This window comes from Leptodactylus fuscus, chromosome 7 (assembly GCF_031893055.1).
Source record: "Leptodactylus fuscus isolate aLepFus1 chromosome 7, aLepFus1.hap2, whole genome shotgun sequence".
In the NCBI taxonomy this organism is placed as follows: Eukaryota; Metazoa; Chordata; class Amphibia; order Anura; family Leptodactylidae; genus Leptodactylus; species Leptodactylus fuscus.
Genome location: NC_134271.1, coordinates 17,710,699 through 17,735,031, shown reverse-complemented (window position 1 = coordinate 17,735,031; position 24,333 = coordinate 17,710,699). Strand labels below are relative to the sequence as shown.

General features: G+C 43.1%; 1 protein-coding gene across 1 annotated transcript in view; it reads left to right on the top strand.

Annotated features, from left to right (window-relative positions):
• Nucleotides 1-3,722: 3,722 nt before the first annotated feature.
• Nucleotides 3,723-24,333, top strand: part of AHNAK (AHNAK nucleoprotein) — a 38,042-nt gene continuing 17,431 nt past the window's right edge. The window contains exons 1-4 of the mRNA XM_075281190.1: nt 3,723-3,836; nt 22,836-22,913; nt 23,568-23,718; nt 24,133-24,320. Coding sequence (XP_075137291.1) covers nt 23,568-23,718; nt 24,133-24,320 — 339 coding nt within the window. The 5' untranslated portion in view covers nt 3,723-3,836; nt 22,836-22,913. The remainder of the gene's footprint in view (nt 3,837-22,835; nt 22,914-23,567; nt 23,719-24,132; nt 24,321-24,333) is intronic.

Below are 24,333 nucleotides of genomic sequence, written 5' to 3'. Positions count from 1 at the left end.
TACAGCGCACTTTGCACAAATAGAAGCTGTATGGGAGAGTGATGAGAAAGAAGCCGTTTCTGCACGTACGCCACAAATAGAGTTGCCTGAGGTATGAAAAAGCACATTTGGAGAAGCCAACTTCATTTTGGAAACAAAGATTGAGTTGTTTGGTTATAAAAAAAAGGCGTTATGCATGGCGTCCAAAAAGAAACAGCATTCCAAGAAAAACACATGCTACCCACTGTAAAATTTGGTGGAGGTTCCATCATGCTTTGGGGCTGTGTGGCCAATGCCGGCACCGGGAATCTTGTTGAAGTTGAGGGTCGCATGGATTCCACTCAGTATCAGCAGATTCTTGAGAATAATGTACAAGAATCAGTGACGAAGTTGAAGTTACGCCGGGGATGGATATTTCAGCAAGACAATGATCCAAAACACTGCTCCAAATCAACTCAGGCATTCATGCAGAGGAACAATTACAATGTTCTGGAATGGCCATCCCAGTCCCCAGACCTGAATATCATTGAACATCTGTGGGATGATTTGAAGCGGGCTGTCCATGCTCGGCGACCATCTAACTTAACTGAACTTGAATTGTTTGTCCAAAATACCTTTATCCAGGATCCAGGAACTGATTAAAAGCTACAGGAAGCGACTAGAGGCTGTTATCTTTGCAAAAGGAGGATCTACTAAATATTAATGTCACTTTTCTGTTGAGGTGCCCATACTTTTGCACCGGTCAAATTTTGGTTTAATGCATATTGCACATTTTCTGTTAGTACAATAAACCTCATTTCAATCCTGAAATATTACTGTGTCCATCAGTTATTAGATATATCAAACTGAAATGGCTGTTGCAAATACCAAAATATTTAGAACTAAAAATGATTAAGATTAATAGGGGTGCCCAAACTTTTTCATAGGACTGTATGTATGACTATAAAGCTGTATGTAACCTGCTCATATAGGGAACAACATAGATGTTAAAGGGGTTGTCCATGATCTAATATTGATGACCTATCCTTAGACCATTGAGGCTACCGACAGGGGAAATTCTCTGCCCAGCTGCCATGGAGCAGTGTGAACATTGAAGAGGCCACAACATTGCAAACAGCTGATCGGTGGGGGTGCTGAGAATTGAACTCCTATCTTAAGCACAGACTATCAATGTTGTGAACCCAGGACCTCTTTAATAAATGTCAATAGATTATTGGCGAAACATCACCACTTTTCTGGAAGCCAATGGTCAACTGTTGTCCATGGGCTCAACCCAAAAACCATTAATATTCTGATGGGCCAGCCCCTATGCCTATACAGGACTACAGTATGGACAGTTCTCATAGGTGAAGTTTCTTTGTTTTGTATGTTAATCCCCCTCCCCCAACGCATTCTGCAAAGACTTAGAGAATAGTATAAGAAAGGTATGAAGCGAACGTTCAAAATGCCCAGAGGACAACAGTCAGAAAGACATCAAAACGTACAATTGTAACTGTATATGATCTGTCAAATATCCCATTCTGGGATGGAAGCCAAGTTTCTGAAGAGGTAGCTTGTAAAACAGCACAAACAAGTAGTTGTGTAGCAACTATGTATGAGAAGCGAAGCTCTGTGCGAGCCACGGAACCAAGTGACCACTGGACAGGCCATAGAATAGTTATTGTCTTGTAGGATGATGGCGTCATCCTGGGTGGTTGGACAACCCATTATATATTAGGTCAGGGTTAGACTGAGAGTAACCCGGTCTACTGGGCATTAAAGATCACTCATGGGCAGACTTGTATCTAGGTTTTTCCACTCTACAACTAGTCACATCTGCAGTAGAAGCCTCAGTTTTGAGACTTTGTAGCAGTGTCTTTCGGAAATTGTTGGTCACACCGGTGGTTTCTGTTTAAAGGTTATGGACAACCCATTTTATATCAGGTCAGGGCAGACTGAGAGTAACCCGGTCTTTTGGGCATTAAAGATGACTCATGGGCAGACTTGTATCTAGGTTTTTCCACCCTAAAGCTATATTCACATCTGCATTAGAGTCTCCGTTTCCAGACCCTGTTGCAGTATATTTCGGTAATTGTTGGTCACACCAGCAGTTTCTGTTTAAACAAATGGAAACCCAATGGATCCCATAATAGTCAATGGTAACTGTCAGGCCACAATTTTAGCAGTCCATTTGTTCGTTCTGGTCCTAGGCTGGACCAGAAAAATGGACATACCAACACAGATGTCAACATAGTGTAACCTTCACTGAGCCCTCTCAAGCCTGTACCTGGCAAAGTATATAGACAGTACATTTTTGGGTAAATCAGTGGCACAATTGGCTATAGATAACTTTGTAATATAACCTTAACAGAGAAAAATGCCTCTTTCTCCACTTTTCAAGCTACCCCCCTAAACTTTTCACTCACTCTGAATTTTCTGTTAAAGAGAACCTTTTACCATATCCTCCTTCACTAATTTTTCACATCTATGGGCGTCGCTCCAATGGTTCCAGCACTGTTAGATTTTTTTCTCTAGCCCCCACCACTCCTGAGCAATATGTGGACTTAGTTTTGTTGCCTGCTATGCTATTTGTTCTCTGAATTGTCAGGTAGAAGCAGACGTGGTGTTATTCAGAGCTCAGAATCACTGCCTGACACCTCCCACCTGACAGTACAGAGACTAAACAGTATTTTCGAAGCGTATTATGCTGGGGACCATCTTTACTAGGAAAGGGGTAGGTCATCATGGGGACTAAGAAATCAAGAAAATCACCTGTGGTGATGTATATGGGCTGTTATTCAATAGCAGACACATAATGGGTGCCATGACACGTTCACAGCAGAGACAGGGGTGTGTAATGAAGGTGTCACCAGTGTCTGGATGGTGGACATGAGAACTGTTGGAGTTGCTGGTGCTCGGTGGTGGATCAATCCTCTCCATTAGTGGTCCGTCTGGTGTCTGTTTGCCGTGTGTGTGCCCTTGTATAACCAATACTACCAACAACTAGATTAGGAAGGCAGACAAATCATCAAAATAACCATCCTGCTTCAATTATGCACCGCCGCCCGGACAAATTATCTTCCATTGCTTCATAGAGGGAGGTTTAGCAACCAACAATCTCTCACCAAGAAGTACACTACCCAAAAGTAGCCTTTCAGTCTTCTCATAGAATGATCAGGGAAACACTTTCCAGCTTTCTTGAGTCTGGTCAGACCACACCTGTTCTCAGTGACATATCTGCCTGAAGTTAGGTTCTTACTAACATTCGAGACTCCATCTTAAAAGTCCTACAAGGAGGACCTTTCTCATCATCGGTTTCAGTATAAAATCGATAGAAACCTGGTGAACCCCACTATAAGCTATGGGGTCTGCAAGTTTCTGCATGTAACCACTTTTTAAGTGGACAGGGTCTCCGTCTTTCGGGTCCGAAGGATAGAACCTTTAGCTCTAGCGTGAACCTAGCCTGTGACATAACTGCATGCCACTTGGCATTTCTACGTAGGTGTTTTGTGTTTTTTTTCTGTCAATGAGTGCATTGTATTGCTCCTTATTTTGGGCACAAGTTCCCTGGCGGTGCCACAGTGTGTTGGAGGAGGACTGTAGTGTAGTAGACCCAGATGTTTTGCAGGCACATAGGGCCCCTGGTCCATAGGTGTAAGCACAGTCAGCTCAGCACTGTATGAGCATAGACAGGCAGCAGGCTCATAGCCCTGGGCAGGGCAGGCTCAGCCTACTCTCCAGGATTGGACACAGACACACCCATACTGAGCAGTATAGCAGCCCTGCCCTGCTTGCACTCATCACTTAGCTCTGCTTACCCAAGGCAGACCAGAGCCGCTGGCTCCCTGCACGTACTGTGCCAGCCAAGGACCACACAGGTAAGCAGCCTGCACTCTCCTATCTAGGTGCACAGCCTCCTTCAGGACTCTCTCCTTCTAAGGAACTTGCTGCTTCTTACAATCCTCCTTCTTCTGAAGTTTCTTGTGCAAGTTGCAGGACTTTTTTTTTCCTTGTGCGTATTTACTTGGTGCTTTTCCAGAGGATGGTATATAGGCTGCTACAGTATGTAGAAGATATGAAGAATTGCTATATTCTGTAGAAGTGCCACCTTTACCCATGCTGTGCCCTGCACTTCCATGCCCGGGGGTGTAATACACGTATGCACTTCTTATGTACTCTCTATTTCTCGCTCTGCGCATTTTAGTGCAAGTTTGAGCCTTGTTAGTACATAGGGCAGATTCTTCTGCTATATTGTGCACTGGATGGTATATAGACTGTATTGCTATGATATACTGAAGTCTTGAGTATATACTTTCTTGGTAGTGCTTGCAACTGTGTATATGAGCACTTATATGACTTCCTACATGTATTGTATGTAAAATAAACCTATTCTCTGCCTTTGCATTACTGCTCATGTTTGCTTTGGACTGGATTCTGTGGCTATTACAACACAGAAGTTTGAGGCACCACACCCTCCCCTGGCTTAGATTTGGGAATGGAGAGGGGGAGCTGCTGGAATATGGAGGGGTTACGTGCATTATATATATAGGGTGGTTTATAATGTTGCTATTATTTGCTTATTGTTCGAGTCTTATTTGTTTTTATTCTAAGATTTCTTAAGGAGTTTCCTCTCTGCTCTTATATACTTCTGTATACTTTCCTCCGCTTATTACTCTTTATAGCCCTACAGTATGTTAATCATAGGACAAGTAATTTATAAGAGGGAAGACATAATAATAATGTTGATTCCTTGGGTGCACCTAAGTGCCCAACGTGTTGTCTTGGAAAGGAGGGGTTCACTTGATGGATTCTGATTGGCAGAAACGTCTCCCTTAAAATTCTGGGTGTGAATGCCATGAGAGCTGTAATGGGAGGAAAGGTGCGGTGCCGACTCACAAAGTGCCTAAGGAAGTTTTTTTTTGTTCCACCTGGGTTGAAAAAGTTGCAATCCGGGCCTCTGTAGAACGCAAAAGTTTACGGTGACGTTTGGACTTAGGTTTAGAGCCTAAGAGAACTTCTTGGTGGAATTAAAGGGTTAACATTTTCTGGGATATCGGTGCGAGCGAACCTGAGGGGGCTTAATAAAAGTTTTGATAAAAAATGTTTGGCCTCAGAAATTGGTTTGCAGCAGATGAAAGCTCGAGAAGGGACGCATTTGCGCTGAAAACATTCCTTCACCCTCGTAAAACTTCTTGGCAACTCGTGCTCTATGGAAATAGGGGTGTGCTGAAGAAGGGGGAGGTTCAGGCTAGAAATTGAGTCTGTATATTTCTGTATTCATGATGTGACTAAAAGCTCAGCTTGTGTATTGGTTTCCTCGCTGCTCTGTATATTATGGCTCTCCTCTGTATATTGCTGGGCTCTGGGTGTGTCTGGAAGTACTGGCCCCTGTCCAGAATCCTTCAGGAATGTTGGTTTGGGAGCTGAGTGAGTCACAGCAGTTCTGTAGTCTGAGAAGAGGAGGGGGTGTACGAGGGAGAGGAGGAGGGGCGGCAGGCAAGAATTCACATGGGGAACCCACTCTAGGGCTGCACAAGTGTGTGTCACTATAGGTGTAAATATATAGTCGCATCTGTCTCCTAGGCCGCCTTCCAAGGTGACCATCTCCATGCAGAAGAATTCTTTCCTTGCATGGGGAAGAATTTCAAGTGCTCTCCAGTTAGCATACAGGTGTGGTATACTTATAAGTGACCACTAGATATATAGTTATATATAGGGTGGAAACTGTGTACATGCATTCCAAAGCAATTGCAAAAGTTCCGCCAATGGTTCACTTAATTCTCCACCACTATATGAGGTAGTCTACAATCTTCACCTATATCTTTCCTGCGTATATTCCCCCTCCCACTCCTTCCCAAGTGTTTGCCAAATTTAAGGCACTGGCAGTGATAAAGTTTTGTAGGAGTTTGTTCTTGTAAAAGAAGGCATCCAATGACGTGTCCGTCCTTCTAATCTGATAATCCTGCAGGGGAGAGAACAAGATTCAGGGTGTGGTTCTGCCAATAGCTAAACTGGAGATGAGTAACATTGTGAATCAAAATCTCACATTACAAGTCCACGTCTAATGGCTCATGGACGGGATACTCCAATTGCTTTAGTGAATGGAGTCATAAAGTCTTGCTGGACATTACTCAGGCTCTAAATGCATCGAGTGTATAATATAATAAACTATAAATATAGCCTGCGATCTGCCGAGGTAGCATGAAACTTTTATAATAACTGGGGAAGTTAAAGGGAACCGGAGATGGAGCTGGAGGAACTGAGAGATGGATGCACAGTTACAAAAAGATTCTGTAGAACTCTTATCCCATTGGTGGAATCTCTGCTCTTTCGACACCTATCAGTGATTGACAGCCATCTATGTATCCGTGCTCATACAGTAATGGCTGCCGATCATTGGGTGAGACCACCTAAGTGGACTAAAACTTTTTAGGCAAAACTATATGTCAATCTGCTCAGCCCCTGCTGCTCTATAACACGACGTCCATACATTGGATAGTGTTAGATTGGTTTTTTTAGCACCAGCATGGTGCCCAATAAGGTTCCCTATACGTTACTCATAAGTTATCATTTTCTTTTCAGGTTCCATTGGGTTACGGTTTGGGAATTGTATGTAGAACAAACTATATTAGTACCGATTATGATTCTCCATTGTAGTGACTCAGTATAAGATCGAATTGAGTATACATTTGAGCATTGTCCAGCCTCGCCCTCGGTAAACATAAGAACTTCTATTGCCTAATCCATATCTTTTTCTTAATTCATTCAGTACTTATTTGCAGGATCATTCATGTAGAAAGTCATTCTTATCTGATAAGTCGTAATACCAAATACTGTATCTTATTCTATCTTCGGGTCAGTGCCCCATTGTTTCTCTACAAATCTGTTACTTATTGGCGCTCATCTTATAGAGATCAGTCTCGGTGACCCCGATTAAGCAACTTTCAAGGTTTCCTTGTTGGCCTTCGTCAGGTCTTAGGACTACGAATGGTCAAACCTTTTATTCCGTAGGGGTTGGTAACATTGTGTTCCTGATCGGAACCTAAAACTTTGCAGATTTGTGTCCTACAATCAATGTGGGTGGGGTCAATGGAAAATCTGCTGCCAGTTTATTTCCGACATGTGTAGATCGAAGCAGTCAAGTATTCGGACGGTTTTCCATGAGTCAAGGAATCCTTGCTACTTTTACGGAAAACTACTGCCAACTCGAACGTGAAAGCCTAGCTGGGAACACATCACAGCTTCCGTTAATCTGAGTCAACTATATTCGGGCTGGACACGCGTAACTGGCATGTTTGACCGTACATCCCCATATATGATGAAGCCTCCATAACCATCTTCAACCAACATCTCCCAACATTTGGGGACATGATAATGTTGTATTGTGACCCCTCCCGAGAATACACAAGACACATCATGAGACGCCTCGTAACGTCTATGACTGGCAAAGGACACTTAGGGCACATTCTGTCACATGGTGATGGTATGAGTCAGTGCCTAGTGCTTGTTGCTAAACACTTAAGATATCCTGATTTAGAGATGAAAAAATTGCACAATTCTGCAATCCGACGTCTCCTTTTCTTCACCCTTGAGCTACTCTAATTTTATACTGCCAAAATTACATTGATAAGAAATAGCATTGCATACGATCTACTCGGCTAGCTCCAGCAGTCCCATAGAATTGAATGGTACGAGCAACCAGTCCTCCATTCCAGTAGTGGAATTTGCCTCAGAGCTTAGAATTTCCAATTTCGAGACGTGTTTCGACCTCAATTGAGACCAGCGAGAAGTTGTAGATGGGATTACCCTAAAAATCATGAATGGGGTTTCTCCCAAATTCCATGTCATCTTCTTGTTCCTCAATGACACGCTGATGTTTTCTACGCCCTTCCGTCTTGTGACCGGTCTTCCTAATTCTTTCCATCTTGTCATGATTGACATTTTTAGAGATATAGTGCTTTTTTTGCCTCAAGCCATAAAATCTAGTTCGTCTCATCATCTCATACCATTGTCCAAGTTTTTTTTCTTTTTTTTTGGACAAAACCATGGAAAGATTTTTACTTTCGCCTCCTCTCTCATGAAATCTTCTATTGATGTTTATGGGAACGGCCGATGCAGTGAAGCAAAAAAGCGGACGCAACACTAATGGTAGTTCAAAGAAATTTCTGGTTTCGGGCAATTCTGTTTCCTCTACAATGAGCCCATTTTTATTTTCTTCCCTCTGATCCGTTAATAATTATTTTTATCTATAGTCTTTGGATTTTTTGGTTCCTTTTATTAATGTTTGTATTTGCGGCGGTGAGTAATACCGGAACCTTACATGATAGTTACGTGATTCTATTCTACAAAGACACTTTGACTATTCTTCTTATAACAGTTAACCTATCATACATACATATCAAGAGATCAACGTCTTTATATAATATCTTGCATCATTTCATGCCTCGGGTGAAAACCTTGAAATATAATATTTGAGAATTTGAAATTTCTAACCTTTAAATATGTAAATTTCAATATCAATTTAGATAATTTTATTAAAGGATCTGGAAGCGAGTGCTCAAAAATGTTGGACTTTCTTGCTGTAACGTGGGGCTGGGTTTTGGCATAGGAATAAGGTTCTTGGAAAAGAAAAGTTTATAGGGAATGTTAGTCGCTATGTAGAAGTGAATTCCACCGACTGGGTGCAGTTCAGCAATATGTGGAGGCCCCTCCAGGGTTTCTAGTATTTAACTACATTAGGAAGCACTTTCTAAGTTGTTCCAGATCTATATTCTGCACTAGAACTTTATTACAGTACGGTACTATTCTGCACGGATTCTGTATGTGGGAAGTTTAGGCCACACCAGGGACTGGACCATCTTTCCAATATAATCACTAGGATAATCTCTTACAGCTTTGAGACCTGGTCAGGGCGTGGATTGGAAAAAAAACCCACCAGGACCTTCCATCCTTGGTAATACCCATCACCGTGGTGGGGACTCGCATATCTTTATGGTTAGCTAGACGGGCTTTCATTGACTAATATACCGACCAACAATAACATTGAAGAAAAGTCAGTTCTTGAAGTTGATATATAGGAAGCAGGAAAGATGGGCAAGGCCCAAATTGTCATAGTTACATAATGGGGATAGAGCGAGCCTCGTGGGGTGTTTCCATTACCCTAGTACAAATTGCACAAGATGTCAGAACATGGGCACATCACGTCTGCCTATGGGACTGTGTAACCGCAGGCAGGTTGGAGTGCCCATGATGATTTTGCTTGTCCACCGATGGAAGTGCCAACAATGGGCACTTGGACCATGGAACACTGCAAGAAGGTGGCTTGTCTGGTGGATTGTGGTTTCGGCAACATGATGCCCCGGTCAATGTTCTAAAATCTCGGTTCATGGCAGGTGATCTGATGTATCTGCTGGTCTTCCCTGTATAAGTTGTACTTTCTATACCCCTTTGGTGTGAAAAGGAAACCCATGAACCCCATAGACTATAACAGGTCCGCTGCTGTTCAGTCCGAGAGAAAAATCCTGCAGATTTGGGTGACAATACAACCCCATAATCTTTCCATACACAATAGATAAACATTGGACCAACCCAACAATTCTATCTGGGCAATCCTTTGGCTCATGGGAAGATAAGCCACATGTGTAGGTGTCTCACAGCCACTCTCCCTACTAACAACACATGCAATCTCAGCCAGGTCAAGTTTGTATGTGTATGGGTATGGGAAAGATCAGGAGAGATAGCTAAGAGTTATCTCATTTGTATGGCAGAGCGGATTCACCCACATTTTATCTCTGGTATATAACTAACAATACACCTGTATATAGGTTGTTTTTCCAGCGCTGATATTGCGGTAGTATTATATATTGGTTGTAATAGATAACCTGCTGTTCAGACTATGAAGTAATTAGAAGAGTGAAAGATCATGGGTGAGAGATGTGTATACAGCCGGAGTGCTGATATATGTGTATGATAGCCTATCGCTCTAATTGTGTGTATTACGACTTGTGCAAACAATAGCACGCCCTTTTGGCACCTTCTTACTCACGCCCTCCCTCGCTGTGTGCTTTGTACACCTATTCATCTCTATGGGGTCAGATATGGCACACCTATTATTTTAGAATCTTTGAGGATGTTCTTCCTTTCTTGGCCCCCCCATATAGGAACCCATTACGTTTTCCTCGCTGTCACTTCTTAGTATACCAGCATTCGCACAAGTATGTGCAGTCAACTGTGCGTGTAGGAGGTAAATAAACACAGACATGTAGGCCGCAACGTGTGAGCTCACAAGCTCCTCTCTGGTGTTTGTTTATTCTGCAGACACTTGTTACCACGCGTTGCATATACCGTATAATGCCTACGTCTGGCGCATGCTCGGATATAACCGTATAGATAGATCATTGATCGTATAGTGATATTGAAATGATAAATTTCAATCTCTGCAATAGATCTCCATTGTACACAAGGATACATTTTCTATACACGACTGACCCTTGCATGTTGTCTTCTCTCGTTTATGGTCCACACCCTCTTCTGCTATTCCAACAATCTTGTGCTGCCATCGCTCAGGAAGGTGAGCTGTGCGGGGTAAGGCAGGGAGGGACATCGGCGTCATTGTTTTCCTTGGTTTTTCTCTGCCGAGAGTCAATATAGTCCAGCTGATTTCAGAAGTTTAGGAATGCCGATGGGGCCTAGCCCTGTCCCCTTTCTCATGTTACTACCGCCCTAGCTTAGCTGCTTACTTTAGGGTATGTTCATAGAGAGTGGACGCGTAGTCGTAGTCAGGACCAATTGCGGAAAAAGTTAGCGACTCACCATGAAGGAGTAGGAGTCGGACTGTGGAAAAATAGGAGTCAGAGTCGGGTTTGGACTACCGTGCAAAAAATTCCCAGCTAGTCACGGTGTAAGCAACGTGGATGGGATTTTACATTATCTCATTATTTGATGCACACGCTGTGGAAAAAATGTACAGCGTAAAGTGACCCGGGGCATGAATGATAAAGCGGCGTGTCTATTTATGTTGTGGGTTGTCACAGTACATTACACTCTTTGTAAGGGTGAAATCTGTGGCAAACCCATAGCAATCATTTATGTTATATGGGTATGGGTACAGTCGGACCACACTGTCCATATTTTTGTATTGGATTGGCCATGTTGGATTTTTTTTTGAGTATTTCCACTCCCTCCATAGATAGAAATGGAGATATATTAAGATCCGAGGTGACACATTGATGATGGTTGGTTACTAGAAAATGACCAATTGTTAAACCAAGGTTTAAATTAAAAATATTTTTAAGAATTTTTGATGTATTTCTAATTTTCCATAAAAAAAGTATATCCTGCAATTTTCACTCTGACCACTAAGACTGATAATAGACTGACACTTTCCAATTCTGTAGGGTTTTTCTTTGCAGATGCCACTTTACTTACATCATAGATAAGCATTACGATAGAAGTTAACACCACTATCACCTTTACAATAGAAGATATCACAGCCACATAACCATCATGACATCACTACTGACAGTAGATGATGTCACAGCTTGTCTACTTCCTTTCCTGCACAGAATACATCTATAAAACACCTCATTGAGTTGGCCACAGCTGCCTATGTCCGGCACATCACCAGTCGGGGCAGTTACCAAAACATTGCATGGTTGACTGTAAGGCTGAGACCTCGCGTTGCGGAAACGCAGCTATTTTTGTTGCAGATTTTGTCGCTTTTTTTTGAGCCAAAGCTAAGAATTTCTACAAAAGGAATGGGAACTATATAGGAAGTTCTTATACTTTTACTTTCTGCTCAATCCACTCCTGGCTTTGGCATAAAAAACCGCAACAAAATTTACAACAAAAAAAGCTGCGCTTCTGCGATGTGGGCTTTAGCCTAAAGCAGACAGTACTGTGTTATCGGAGCTGCGTTGCGTCTGGGGTTCCCTGAAATGGAATCAATGGTAATTGTCTGTGGTGTGTTGCGAGGAGCTGGCAGTGGCAGCGCACCATGTGTCACTCAGCTGCCTGGGCCGAGCTGCAGACTTGCCTCGTGCATGGGTGCGGTCTCAGGAAGAAACAGTTTCATAAGTTTCTCTCTGTGTTCACAATGTTTTGGGTAGGGGGGGGGATGATTCCTTCTCCCTTGGTGCAGATGTTATAGGCAGCATTGTAAACTTTTTCTAGGTGCATAGAGTGTTTTTTTGTTTTTTTTTTGCTATGTGCTTTGCTTTTTTCTTTTTTTTTTTTTTTTGCTTGTGTGTATCTGTTATCAGGAAATTGTGCTTTCTCCTGATAACATCTGGAAATAATTCTGGTCCAGGTCACAAACAAGCCCCCTCCCCAATCTTACACAGCAGGGGTCAGGAAACCCTCCCTTGCACAGAGCGGCTATGATGGTTGTGCCCGTGTACACACTAACATAAGCCTGGGAACAATTCGGAGCTATCTGTACCAATATGCTTGCCTATGTTCTTTTGTCTTTGGGCGCGTCTGGCTTTGAAATAGATGGGTGTATCTGGTTCTGTATTTGTGGGATTGTCTGTGTATATTTTATTGTGCAGAGCTGTGTATCTAGGTATTAATGCATCGTTCTTTGTGTGTGTGTATATGTGTGTGTCTCTAGGCGTGTCCCCCTCAGGCTATACACCTTTTGTTGTCACCATGTGTGACCTTGTACCATGCGGAAGCAACACTAAATCCATTATAAACAAACCGTGTGCGGTGAAGGCGCTTGTGGGATGAGAAAAATATATTCTAACAAGTAAAGTTGTCCAAACCCAAGACATCAGTTATACCTCCCAGCAATGCTATACACAGATACACTCAGTGTAGTGAAATATGTATGCGTTTGGTGGTGAAGGAACAGAAGATCGAGCATGTTGAAAACCAACATGTCCTATCCTTCTTTACCCTGTTTTTTCCATCAGAGCAGAGTCTGGTGACCTCAATGCAAATGAGATGTCCGGTCTATCTTGACATCGTGGGGTGGCTTTGGCTAACATTTACCTTATGTGTAAGGGCTACCTTAGGATGATAATAGAGAATGTCAAGTAAAACTTTGTAATATGCAGCTTTTTGTTTTCTTACACTTGGCTTTGGTGGCAGGTCTATGCTATCAGCCTATAAGGCTCAGTTCACATCTGCGTTCGGTATTCCATTCGGGGAGCCCCCAAATGGAAACCTATATGCGTTACAAAGCGGTTAGCTAAGAAACCACATGGACCCCATAGACTATAATGGGGTCCGTGTGGTTTCCACTCGGTGTCCGCATGAATCATGCGGAGGGAAAAGTCCTGCAAGCAGCGGTTTTGTCTTTGCATGTTTCATGCGGAAACCACACGGACCCAATTATAGTCTATGGGGTCCATGTGGTTTCTTACCTAACTGCTTCGTAATGTGTATAGGGGTCCTCAATCAGAATACTGAACGCAGATGTAAACCGAGCTAAGATTGGTTTCAGACAGCGATATAGCGCCCGCATATTCGTTTTTGTATTGTATGTGCAATAGCTGGACTTTCCATTCTTCTACTAAGGCAAACTATGACCACCATTGATGGCGTATCCATATGGGCGCTAATGCACAAGCTTGCCAAGGCCGTGTTCACACCACTGTACTGATTCTCGGTTGAGTCAGCTCCAGTATGGCATCCTGTTTTTTCACTGACCCATTGACTTTCAATGGAACAGTCTGGTCCCTGAAAATGGGGCAGTGTTTTCAAGCCATACTCTACTTTTCACGGATCACGGGCAACATTTGCATAGAGTATTAGTCCGATCGGGGTCAACGTCACACAACCAGGACCCTAAAAAGTGCATTGTGCATATTTCAAGCGGAATGGGGGACAGGATCCCCAAACGGTGATTGAGCGTAGGTGTGACCATAGCCACCATAGAGTGTAGGCCTAGAAATAAACCTGCGCCCGGTCTCCATTCAAGGATTACGTTCCCCATTTTGCAGGCAGGATTTTTCTCTCTGTATATTTCCACCCTTTTCTGATTAGGTTTCCATTCACGGGGTCCACAAGCGGACCCCAAAAACGGAAACCCAAACGCAGGTCTGAACCTAGCGTAAGTCCTGATATCAGAAAGGAAAAGTACAGTAACTTGAAGGGTGTGCCTACATTTCCTCCAAGGAATCGAAAACAGGAACTTGGTAAATATCATTTATAAGTATCCTAATATATAAGATGTCCCTCTGATAAACAGAACCATGTGTCTCCATAGTACAGACTACAAACTAGACCTTCGTAGTCGGACCCTGCAGTCGTAGGCCTCTATGTGTCTCCATAGTACAGACTACAAACAAGACCTGCGTAGTCGGACCCTGCCGTCGTAGGCCCCTATATCTGTCTCCGACGCCTTGTAACACATTTGGTGGGTTACGGCCTAGTGATATATTTGGATTGAGCTGTAGTATTACTGTATACATCTTATATAAGCCACATTATATGATTTATAGTCTGACACAACAGACTTTTCGGCTTGGCTGAGTCAATCCTGAACCCACAAGACATTTCTTAATTCTGGCGCTGGAATAGGCGCGATCTCTCCCCAGACACTGTCATTACGATGGCGCTGGGGTGTGTTACGTAATATTTAGTGTCTAAGTGCTGATATCATGTCGTCTTCTGTATATTGCTGTGTGTTCAGCTTCGTAGCTGCACAGAGCGCTGTTTTTTGGTATCTACGTGCTCCGGCATGCCCTTAGTATGCCATGGTTAAAGGGGTGGTGTCAGAAACTTGCTGTCCTTTTCTACCCTACAGCTGGCCCTCCATTAGCGCACATTTAGGAATGTGGTTTACCTGGCTCAGAGGAGGAGATCCCTCCGGGGCCAAGTCTTATTTCCTGCAACCGTATGATATCGGAATCATCTGATACCATTACCTGAAGTGTTGCGCCCTGCACAGCTCTGAACGTCAGCTCTTCAGATCAGTATCTTGCATTTTTGTATGTATAGCCTTTCCAGCGGATGGGAGTCTACCACCACCTCTTGGAGGGACGGTTCAATCTTGTGTCAAGTTCAATCTTGCTGCAGAATAAATCAATGTTTAATCCGTATTGGAACTGTTTGGAGTATCCAGGGTGCAGCTACTCTTGTATGAGCCTATGGCTTCTGTCCAGCACCACCCCTGAATATAAAGACTGACGCTACGTTTGGGTTTCCCTTCTTCGGGTGCCGAAGAACCCATGGACCCCATAGACCGTAATGGGGTCCATTGGGTTTGCAACTGTAAAATGCAGAAAATCCAGGCGCAGGTGTGAACCAAACCTTACATGTACCTGGACCATAGGCAAAAACTGTTGCACCAGCAGACTAGGACCGTGCCCCAGGTGCACCGAACAGCTCATGCATATGGGGTAAAAGTGGTTTTTACGTACTGCTACTTCTGCTTGTGACCTTTGCGGGTCATCTCACACGGCCTGTTACATGTCTGCTGTGGATTTAAGAGAGTCATTTATACAGGCGGGTTTGGTGTCAGACACACACATGTGTACTCACTCCCTGGTAGTTAAACAGCAGCTGCAAGAGAAATGTAACACTGTCATTCACACCAAGGGTGGCTCCTACCGAGACAAAGAGAGGAGTGTATACTATATACTTGTTACTGCGCCAGAGGCAGCCCCACCGCTGTCAGACTGGTGGCCAATGAGAATTCATCCTCTGCCCTGTGTATATCTAGGTCAGCCTATATATCATATACCTTACGTCTTTCCGTCTTCTTCTATATTCTACTGTATACAGCTTCTATTGACAACTCTACTAATATTTGGTGTTTTCAATACCTAAGAGGACCAGGTCAGAAAATCACAATGACATAAATAATCTGCTCGGGGCTGTCAATATGAGCAGTTTGGTGTTTTATCTAAATCCGATCAGCCGTTCCACAGATATAAGCCCTTTTAGTGTTGCTGTACATTAGGCTCTAGTACCCAAGTGGGCGGTACCACTGCATGAAGCTCCACCTCTGAGAAACAATGTTACCATCCCTTTGGCTAGTAGACCCTAATTTGCATCAACACTAAAAAGGCTTATATCTTCGGAATGGCTCAACAGGTTTCGATAAACAAAACACCAAAATGCTCAGGGTGACAGCACCGATGAGATGATGGAGGGTCATAGGGGTTTTAGGTCTAGTGACAAACCCCCTTTAAAGCACCACCACAACAAAAATAGGACCAATAGCGAGCAGGAGGAGTGTCTTAGACTACCTAAGCAAGCATGCACAGACTCTGAGAAGATGGTGGACGGTTTACAGAAATGGAGAGGGAGCTGGGGTATAAAGTCCTGGTTGGCCTCATCTGTTGGACCACTTGTTAGTAAGGAAACGGGTGGGAAACTGGTGAAAGGGTCATAAAAAGGGTGCGAAGAGGGAAATATAGGCAAAACCCGGCACCATAATGAGAAGGGTGGTTTAATTTTTGCTAAAGGACACAACTTTAGGTTTACACCTGCACTTGGATCTCCGTTCTTTGGGTCTACTTCGGGACCCCAAAACCAGAAACCCAATCTGCTTAAAAAGCGGTCATCTGTGGAAAGACTAGAATAGAATGGGGTCCGTCAGGTTATCGCCCGACAAATGCGGAGTGAAAAGTCCTGCTTGCCGGACGCAAATGCATACATAGGTATATTTGGGGACAGAATCCCTGAATGGAAAACAGTTGCTGGTGTGCCTGTAGCCTTAGACGCCAGAGGACTTACAGTAGCCTATGTGGTACATGGTCATTTATCAGCTAGCTTCACATGATGCACACTAGATTCACACTAGCATTGGCCTATTCTGTTTGAGGACCGGAGTAAAGGATAGGTGGACTACAACAACAGCGGACACGTATCGAGCCCAACAGACCCTATTAACTATAATGGGATCAGTCTGGTGTCCATTCTTTAAAACCGAAACCACCGGATTTGCAAGACTTTTCGGTCCAGTGATATTGGGCGCACACTGTGATGGAGTCTCCAAAAAGAGATGTGAAAGTAGCCGAACACTACATTTTCATGTGGCTGCACCTGCATCCCCCTCTTCCCTTCCCTTTTTGCTGGAGTCCAAACTATTAGCCTACCTTTGGTTCTGCCCTAAGAAAGTGTTCAACACCTTGCATGAACTGGCACAAAAAACCCAAGAAGAAACATTATATTAATACCCGTCAAGCAGAAAAGATAATCAGATAATAACATATAATCACTAGACTTGGCTTCCTAGTAGATTGTTCTATTTTCTCCCAGGTGGCTTCGGACATACAGTAAGTACTCAGGAAGCGCGGAAGTTACAAGATAATGATGTAGCCTCGCGGAAATGAGTATAACTTAGTCTTATTGGTGTAGGTGACTGACATACAGCGTGCAGTGATAATTTGTAGTGCACTGTCCCTTTAAGTGGGTGAGTTATAGTATCGGGCGTATTCCTGTAAGATAGGAAAGGAAGGAGAAAGAAGTGGGAGATTTCACGGGAAATACTGATCTTGTCTGACGTTCCTTTCTAGTAACTGCTATGGTGACTGACTGAGGGGACATCTTGTGTGTGACACTTGATGTCCCTTGAATGTCTCGTGGACATACAATCCTGCTGCCCCCTGTGCCCCAAAACATGTGACTAAGATGAAAATAGCGTCAAAACATTCCATGGAGCATTCCACCTCTCACATTACCTGGAATCCAGCTACGACAGAGCGAGGCTTACACAATCCACTCCACTTAAACAACCCCTTTCATCTGCCCCTGCCCGGTATAAATAAGGTTCCTGACCAAAACTCTCCAAATTACAATGTCGAAGGTAAATTTCGATGCCGTGTTTACACAATAATTTGGATTTAAGACTTGTCAAAGTTTGTTGATATGACTGCAAGCTCTCCCAACCTTCTTATACACGTGCACGCTCATATTGGGTAGGCATGCAAGTGTTTTATATGGAAAAAGAGAGTACGTACACTAGGGTCATACTAGCATTGGTGTCTTGGGGACCAAAAGAATGGAAACCCAGTAAACAATAATGGGGTCCGGCAGGTCCTGCTTGCAGGACCTTTCTCTCTACATTTTTCAAGCAGATATGGGGATGGAATTCCCGATCGTAAACCAAGCCGTATCTCACCAAGAACAAAAGGATTGGACATGTTGACATCTAACAACCCCATCCTTATCTTCATCCAGGGAGAGTTGGTAGGCCCCCCCCATACAAAATAGCAGCCGACAAAAATCCAATTTCTAGGACCACCCTAAAGTCAATGTTTGGTCAATTTGAACAACATGGACCGATATGGGCTAAAATGCGAATAGTTGGATCGATTGAACGATGATTGGCCAAACAATTCTTCGTTCACCGATTTTCCAGCCTTCAGTCTACTTCTGTCTAATGTGGATAGCCACCTATTTTACCTGCTAGATTCTAGAATGTTATATCGTGTGTTGTAGCAAGTCCCATTCCTGCCAGTAGTCACCATTGTATATTCTTGGTTCGTTGCGCACCAACACTTCCACTTTGCACCGACTTTTCTGTGCAGTATTGGGCACCTTTGTCCACTGGGTATAAGTTTGCCGAACCATGTTCATGTGAACAAATGAGATCCACAAATCTACCATTATCGTTACGAGGGGTCCTAGCGAAAACTCAACGTACGGTTGAACTTCTTGTGCTAAATATAGCGTGTTTCCTTTCTTTTTTCTGCCATTGAAACATGATATACAAGTCCCCATGACCGAGAAGCACATGGAGGTGGGAATTGTATGCCAAGTATGAATACTTGAAACATGGACTCCTCTTTGGAATGGAGTGTAGCCGCGACATGGCTGGAAATTTGACTATTTTCTAGTTGCGGGTTACATTTTATCTAGAGGTCTTGAGGTCAACGCTTGTCATGCCATTTTCCAAATATTTTGATACATATTTGCTTGTCGGTTCTGATATATGGTCGTGTATAACCTGCGTCCATGACGTTGGGACTGTACGTTTGTATAAACATGGTTTCTAAAATAACCTAATGCCAGCCTTGGGGAATATTGCGTAATAGGATGTATGCTGTTGGGATCCTCCTTCGTTATGGAACGGCTTGTTCTTTGACTGGTTCTTTGGGGTTGTCTTAATTGTTCCAGCCATTTCGTCTCGACGGTTCTGGGATAAACCACTCCGACAGTGAAAAGTGCAAAGTCATGAGAACGGCTCATGATGCAGATTTTTATGAAAATTTGTCTCCATTGCAAATTTGATGCATCATAAAACCACCCAGTAGGGATTAGCCATACATTCCAAGTCTGTATGTCGACAGAGATGCCCCGTAGGTAAGAACATGATCCAATTGAAACATGTTTTTACCAGAATCTATTACATAGAATTAGGACAACGTATACTTTTGTAGTTCTTTAGGTGGGGAAAGACTGATCCCGGAGATATCTCACCGATCGTCCATAGTGGTGAGATGTCTACCTACGGGTGACCACGTGTCATCATCAGGATCTCTTCTGGTCATTGTTTGGGTTGTATGTATTCCACATTTGGATACACTTATTAGGAATTAAAATTTTGCAATTCACATTTTTTTTAATCAGCCTTTATACTCAAGAAATTATAGACGTGGTCATTTCTAAGTCCATGGAAAATTCTCCATTCAACACGAGCTCCTAGACACGAGGAGCAGGGAAATTTTTTTTTTTTTTCATGAAAGACTCGACTTCTGCAATTTCGAATAGAACCCTAATCTCTATTGGCTGTTGCTCAGTCTCACTTCGAATAGGAAAAAGCCATAAAAAAACTACCCACAAATAAAGTCATGGCGACTACCCTTCAGAAAATATCTCCAGCGTGGACATGTGGTTTGTAAGATTCATAATTCCAAGAATGTGGGATATTAAGAGGCTATCTGAGAAATATTTTCCTTCTATTAGTGCTCGGGGATGGAGGGGGAGGGGGGGTTATCAGCTGCAGATGTTGTAGACATGTACTGGGGGCAGATTCCCTCCTCTCCCGCTCTGTAATCGGAGAGGTATATGTGGTATTATACATGGATAAACCAGCTCTGCTAGATCACACAGCCTCCCCTGCATGTCTCTGCATGGCCTCCCTGCATTCCTGGACCTCAAAGCCTCTCTGTTCTCCCTACACAACAATCTTGCTTTGTTTCTAAACTCAAGTCTTCTCCCTTTTTTTTTTTAATAACCCCATATATATTTTTTAGAGTTTCTGCCAAGCACATTTCCCCCCTTTCACAACCCCTGCTCTGTCTCCGCTCGCCCTCCTCCGTCAAGTCTGTTCAGAAATCGGATTATATTTTCCTGCAAAATTATCATTTTATCGAGGGAAATAATCAGTTTGCGAACGGATATAGGAAGAGCGGTAACATCACTAAAATGTACGGCGGAGTCCTGAGAGTGAGTGGAGTGAGTTACAAGATATATATGGCCGCCTTCTCTCAAAAACAGCACTACACCTGCACCAAGGTTGTGTGTGTGGTAGTGAATCTCATCCCCATTCGTTTAAGTGGAACTGCACTGTAATACCAGATGCCACCCACAGACAGGAGTGGTGCTGTTCCTACCAGGGCTGTCGAGTTGGGACCGAAAATTATATATATACTGTATATACTCGAGTATAAGCCGACCGAATATAAGCCAAGGCCCCTAATTTTACCACAAAAAACTGGGAAAACTTATTGACTCGAGTATAAGCCGAGGGGGGGGGAAATGCAGCAGCTACTGGAAAATTTCAAAAATTAAAATGGTCGGAGTTTTTGAGTGCAGTAGTTGTTGGGTGCTGGGAAAGGGGAGGGGGTGTTTTGGTTGTCTGTCTGCCCCTTCCCTGAGCTTGAGGACTGGGTTTTCCCCCCATTTGGAATTCAGCCTGGCTGAATATAGGGGGTCTGCAGTGCTCGTATTAACCCCTACCCGACGGAACAGGAGCACTGCAGACCCCCCTATATTCAGTAGACCGGGCACTGTCAGACACAGGGATACCTAATGTGTATGTGTGTCACAGTCATTTTCTACTTATGTATCTATTCTAGGGAAAGGAGGGATTTAGAACTTTTATTTTTTTATTTTTTTTAAAGCTTCTTTTTTCCCCCACTATTTTGTGGGAGATTCTATAGATTGATATTGCGGCTGGACATAGACACCCCCCCCCCCTCCTGAAAAAAAAAAAATATATATATATATATATATATATATATATATATATATATATATATATTTATATTTATTTTTTTTTGCTGACTCGAGTATAAGCCGAGGGGGGCCTTTTTCAGCACAAAAACTGTGCTGAAAAATTTGGCGTATATACGAGTATATAATTTTTTATATTAAAAATAATAAATAATATTATTTTTAATTTTATTTTACAATTATGAAAGGGGTTTTCCAGGCAAAAAAATAATTTTTCAAAAAAGGAAATACCTCTAACCGTGTTTTCAGTAATTTCTGGATTTCTCTAGGAGCTTCTGGCATCCTCTGCATTTGTTTACGTGGTGTAGCTTCCTGCTCTATTTTACTACAACTACCATGAGCTGACTCGCACTTCTCCCCTCCTCTCACACCCCCTCCCACTTTCACTAATTAGCCCATCCATTACTAGCCCTTTCCAACTAATTAACTAACTCAGCCCACTCCTCCACTCCATCATACTTACCTGTCCGGATCTTCTGGGTACGGGAGATTACTTCCTTCTGGGGGGGCCGGCTCCTCCTTTTCTTGATGTCTATTGTGTAGCCCGCTACACATCAAGAAGAGGAGGAGAGGAAAGAGTCATAAGGAAGTGATGTTCCGGCCTCTCAGAATCCCAGAAGATCTAGACAGGAAGACAGGTAAGTATGATGGGAATGGAGTTAGTATAACGTTGCGTTTCTGGAAACAGAATGTCACCGTAAAATCTGACAATGTCACATGACTGCCCCGATGATCTAGGTAAATATAGATTTAGGAATTCCGCCACTTGTTCTTACTGAATTAGAGGATCTTTATGCTTCTGCCTGACATCCATATATGAAGGAGTCAGAGTCGGGCAGTGGAAAAATACAAGAGCTGGAGTTGGCGGTCCAAGGATAGCCCCGGTTCCTGGAATAAAGCAGTCATGTTTTTTCTAATCCCTCACAACCTCATTAATGTAACCTATCCCTTTGTGTCTAGTAAATATTGTATTCCCTGCCCGCAACAAACAATTCTGGAACATCTTTTATTATTCCTTCTCCTGGAAAAGAAGGAATAAATTGACAACTGGGTGTTACCATTCCCCATGTCGGTAGAGTTGTGTCCTTCTACGATGTGACACTATCAGTACTGACCGGAAGGTATCAGGCTTGGTAGGGACACAACCTATTGGTGTTACCAAGTCACCGTTCTTTCTAAGGGTATTCGGAAGCCTAAGCGAGGATCGTAACTGTGAGATTTACGAAATTTTTTATAGAAAATCTATCCTTGTCTATGGTAACCACTCGAAGCTCAGATCATTCCCGGTGGTCTTCTTAAGTAATGAAAACTGAGGTTTGCCAGTCTTCTAGATAAAATGTGTCTTGCTAGTATCTGTGTAGCCTGCAAGTAGTAGGTTTTGTATTGGATCTGGTGACAGGCTTGTGCATGTTAATCCATTAGCACTGGGGGGGTAAAGGAGGACAGGCCCAGCCTAGGTCTATACAGAGCGCCAGTGTCTAGGTAATTGGGGGCGTACGGTCCGTTGATGTGTGGCCGGAGTCATGGGAGAAGGATGATCTCCAATTCTTTGTATAATATTTACACAGGGAGGTTTGTTTAATGTCACATGGCTTTTATGGTTTGCCACGTTTTTTTTTTTATATAAAGGTCCACACCCTGCCCTCGCTGTCTATATACATGTACACACAATATCTCATTTCTGTCATGGGCTCAGCTATCTTACGCCGATTTTAATGATCATTTTTCTTTCCGTCCAACAGCCTGAAGTCCTCATGCAAACAACCGTGCAGACAGAGCCAGCAAGGTCTTATAGAAGGTAACCGACTCAAAATACCAAGGTAAATCGTCCATTCCATTTACTATATCCTAACGTAAAGCGAACAGTAACGTAATAGAGATAGCACGTGTTTGCCTATATCTTGGCGCCTTGTTTGCATTCTCTCCCATGCATGTATGGCGGTCTCCATCCGACCCTAGTTGAGTAGTTTTACAAAACTCTTCCGATAACCCTAAATATACTCCTCTCTATAAGACTCATAGTCCTACCCTCCATTTTAGATCTTCAATAGTTTGTATCCGAGCCATGAAATGCGTTCATCATGAACCTACTGTATATCTGCTCATAGCACCCCCTCTGCTGGTAGACTAGTGCATTACCTTAATTAAAGGTACAGTAATATATTACTTTTATCCAGAACACGATCCAACCTGTTGACCATCAATATTAGACACCCAGGATCCCTGCAGATCAACGGTAGCGATCACTGCTCACTCGCCATTACCATTGTACCGGCTGATCTGCAGGGGTCCCGGGTAATCAGACCTCATCATATCCTAAGCATAAGCCATCAATCTTACAACACGGATAATCCCTTTAACTTTCATCTAGCAAAAGCTACATACGGAATATTAATATGGGAAATGGTTTTGTGCTTTGTCAGGATGAAAATGCTCCTAATTTCATGATGACCTGTATATATTTTTTGTTATAGATGGAGGAGGAGGATACCAGGGAACTTTTGCTTCCCAACTGGCAAGGGAGCGGGACTATGGGTCTCACCCTTGACCAAAATGCAGAAGGAGTTTTCGTTAAGCAGCTAGTACAGAACTCGCCAGCTGCCAAGACAGGAGTTGTTCGTGAAGGTGAGTCCTCGGTCTAAAGAACCAATGGCCCCTGCAAGTATATGGGGCTAGAAGAGAGGTAGTTTAGGCCTGTAACACTCCTCGTGGAATCCAATAATCTTCAATTTGTTTCGGATTATGATGGAGGGTAACAACGGACAGAGCAGCCAGAGCCAATGACTCTGAATGACTTTTACAATTGTGCCACCACATGTTGGCGATGGAAGAATCAAATGCAACTTCTTTCGCCAAAACGGGAATAGGTTCTGTAATAAAATAAGTAATTCCGTGATACTTTTTATCATGACTTATTCGAAACCTTTCTTTATAAAGTAACTGTATGAGATCGGTCCACCATTAAAAAGTATGTTCACAATTTCGACTCGTATGTCTGAGAAAACATCTCTGTAATCGATTTGTTATGCCTATCTTTAGGTGACCAGATTGTGGGCGCAACTGTCTACTTCGACAACATGTCTTCGGAGGATATTGAAAAGTTGCTGTCAAATGTAGGGAAACACACCGTGGGCCTCAGGCTACAGAGAAAAGGGGATCGGTCCCCTCAGCCTGGTGTGACCTTTTCACATGACGTCTTCAGCCTAAAAAGTCCTGATGTTGTTCTGGTGAGTGTCCTTT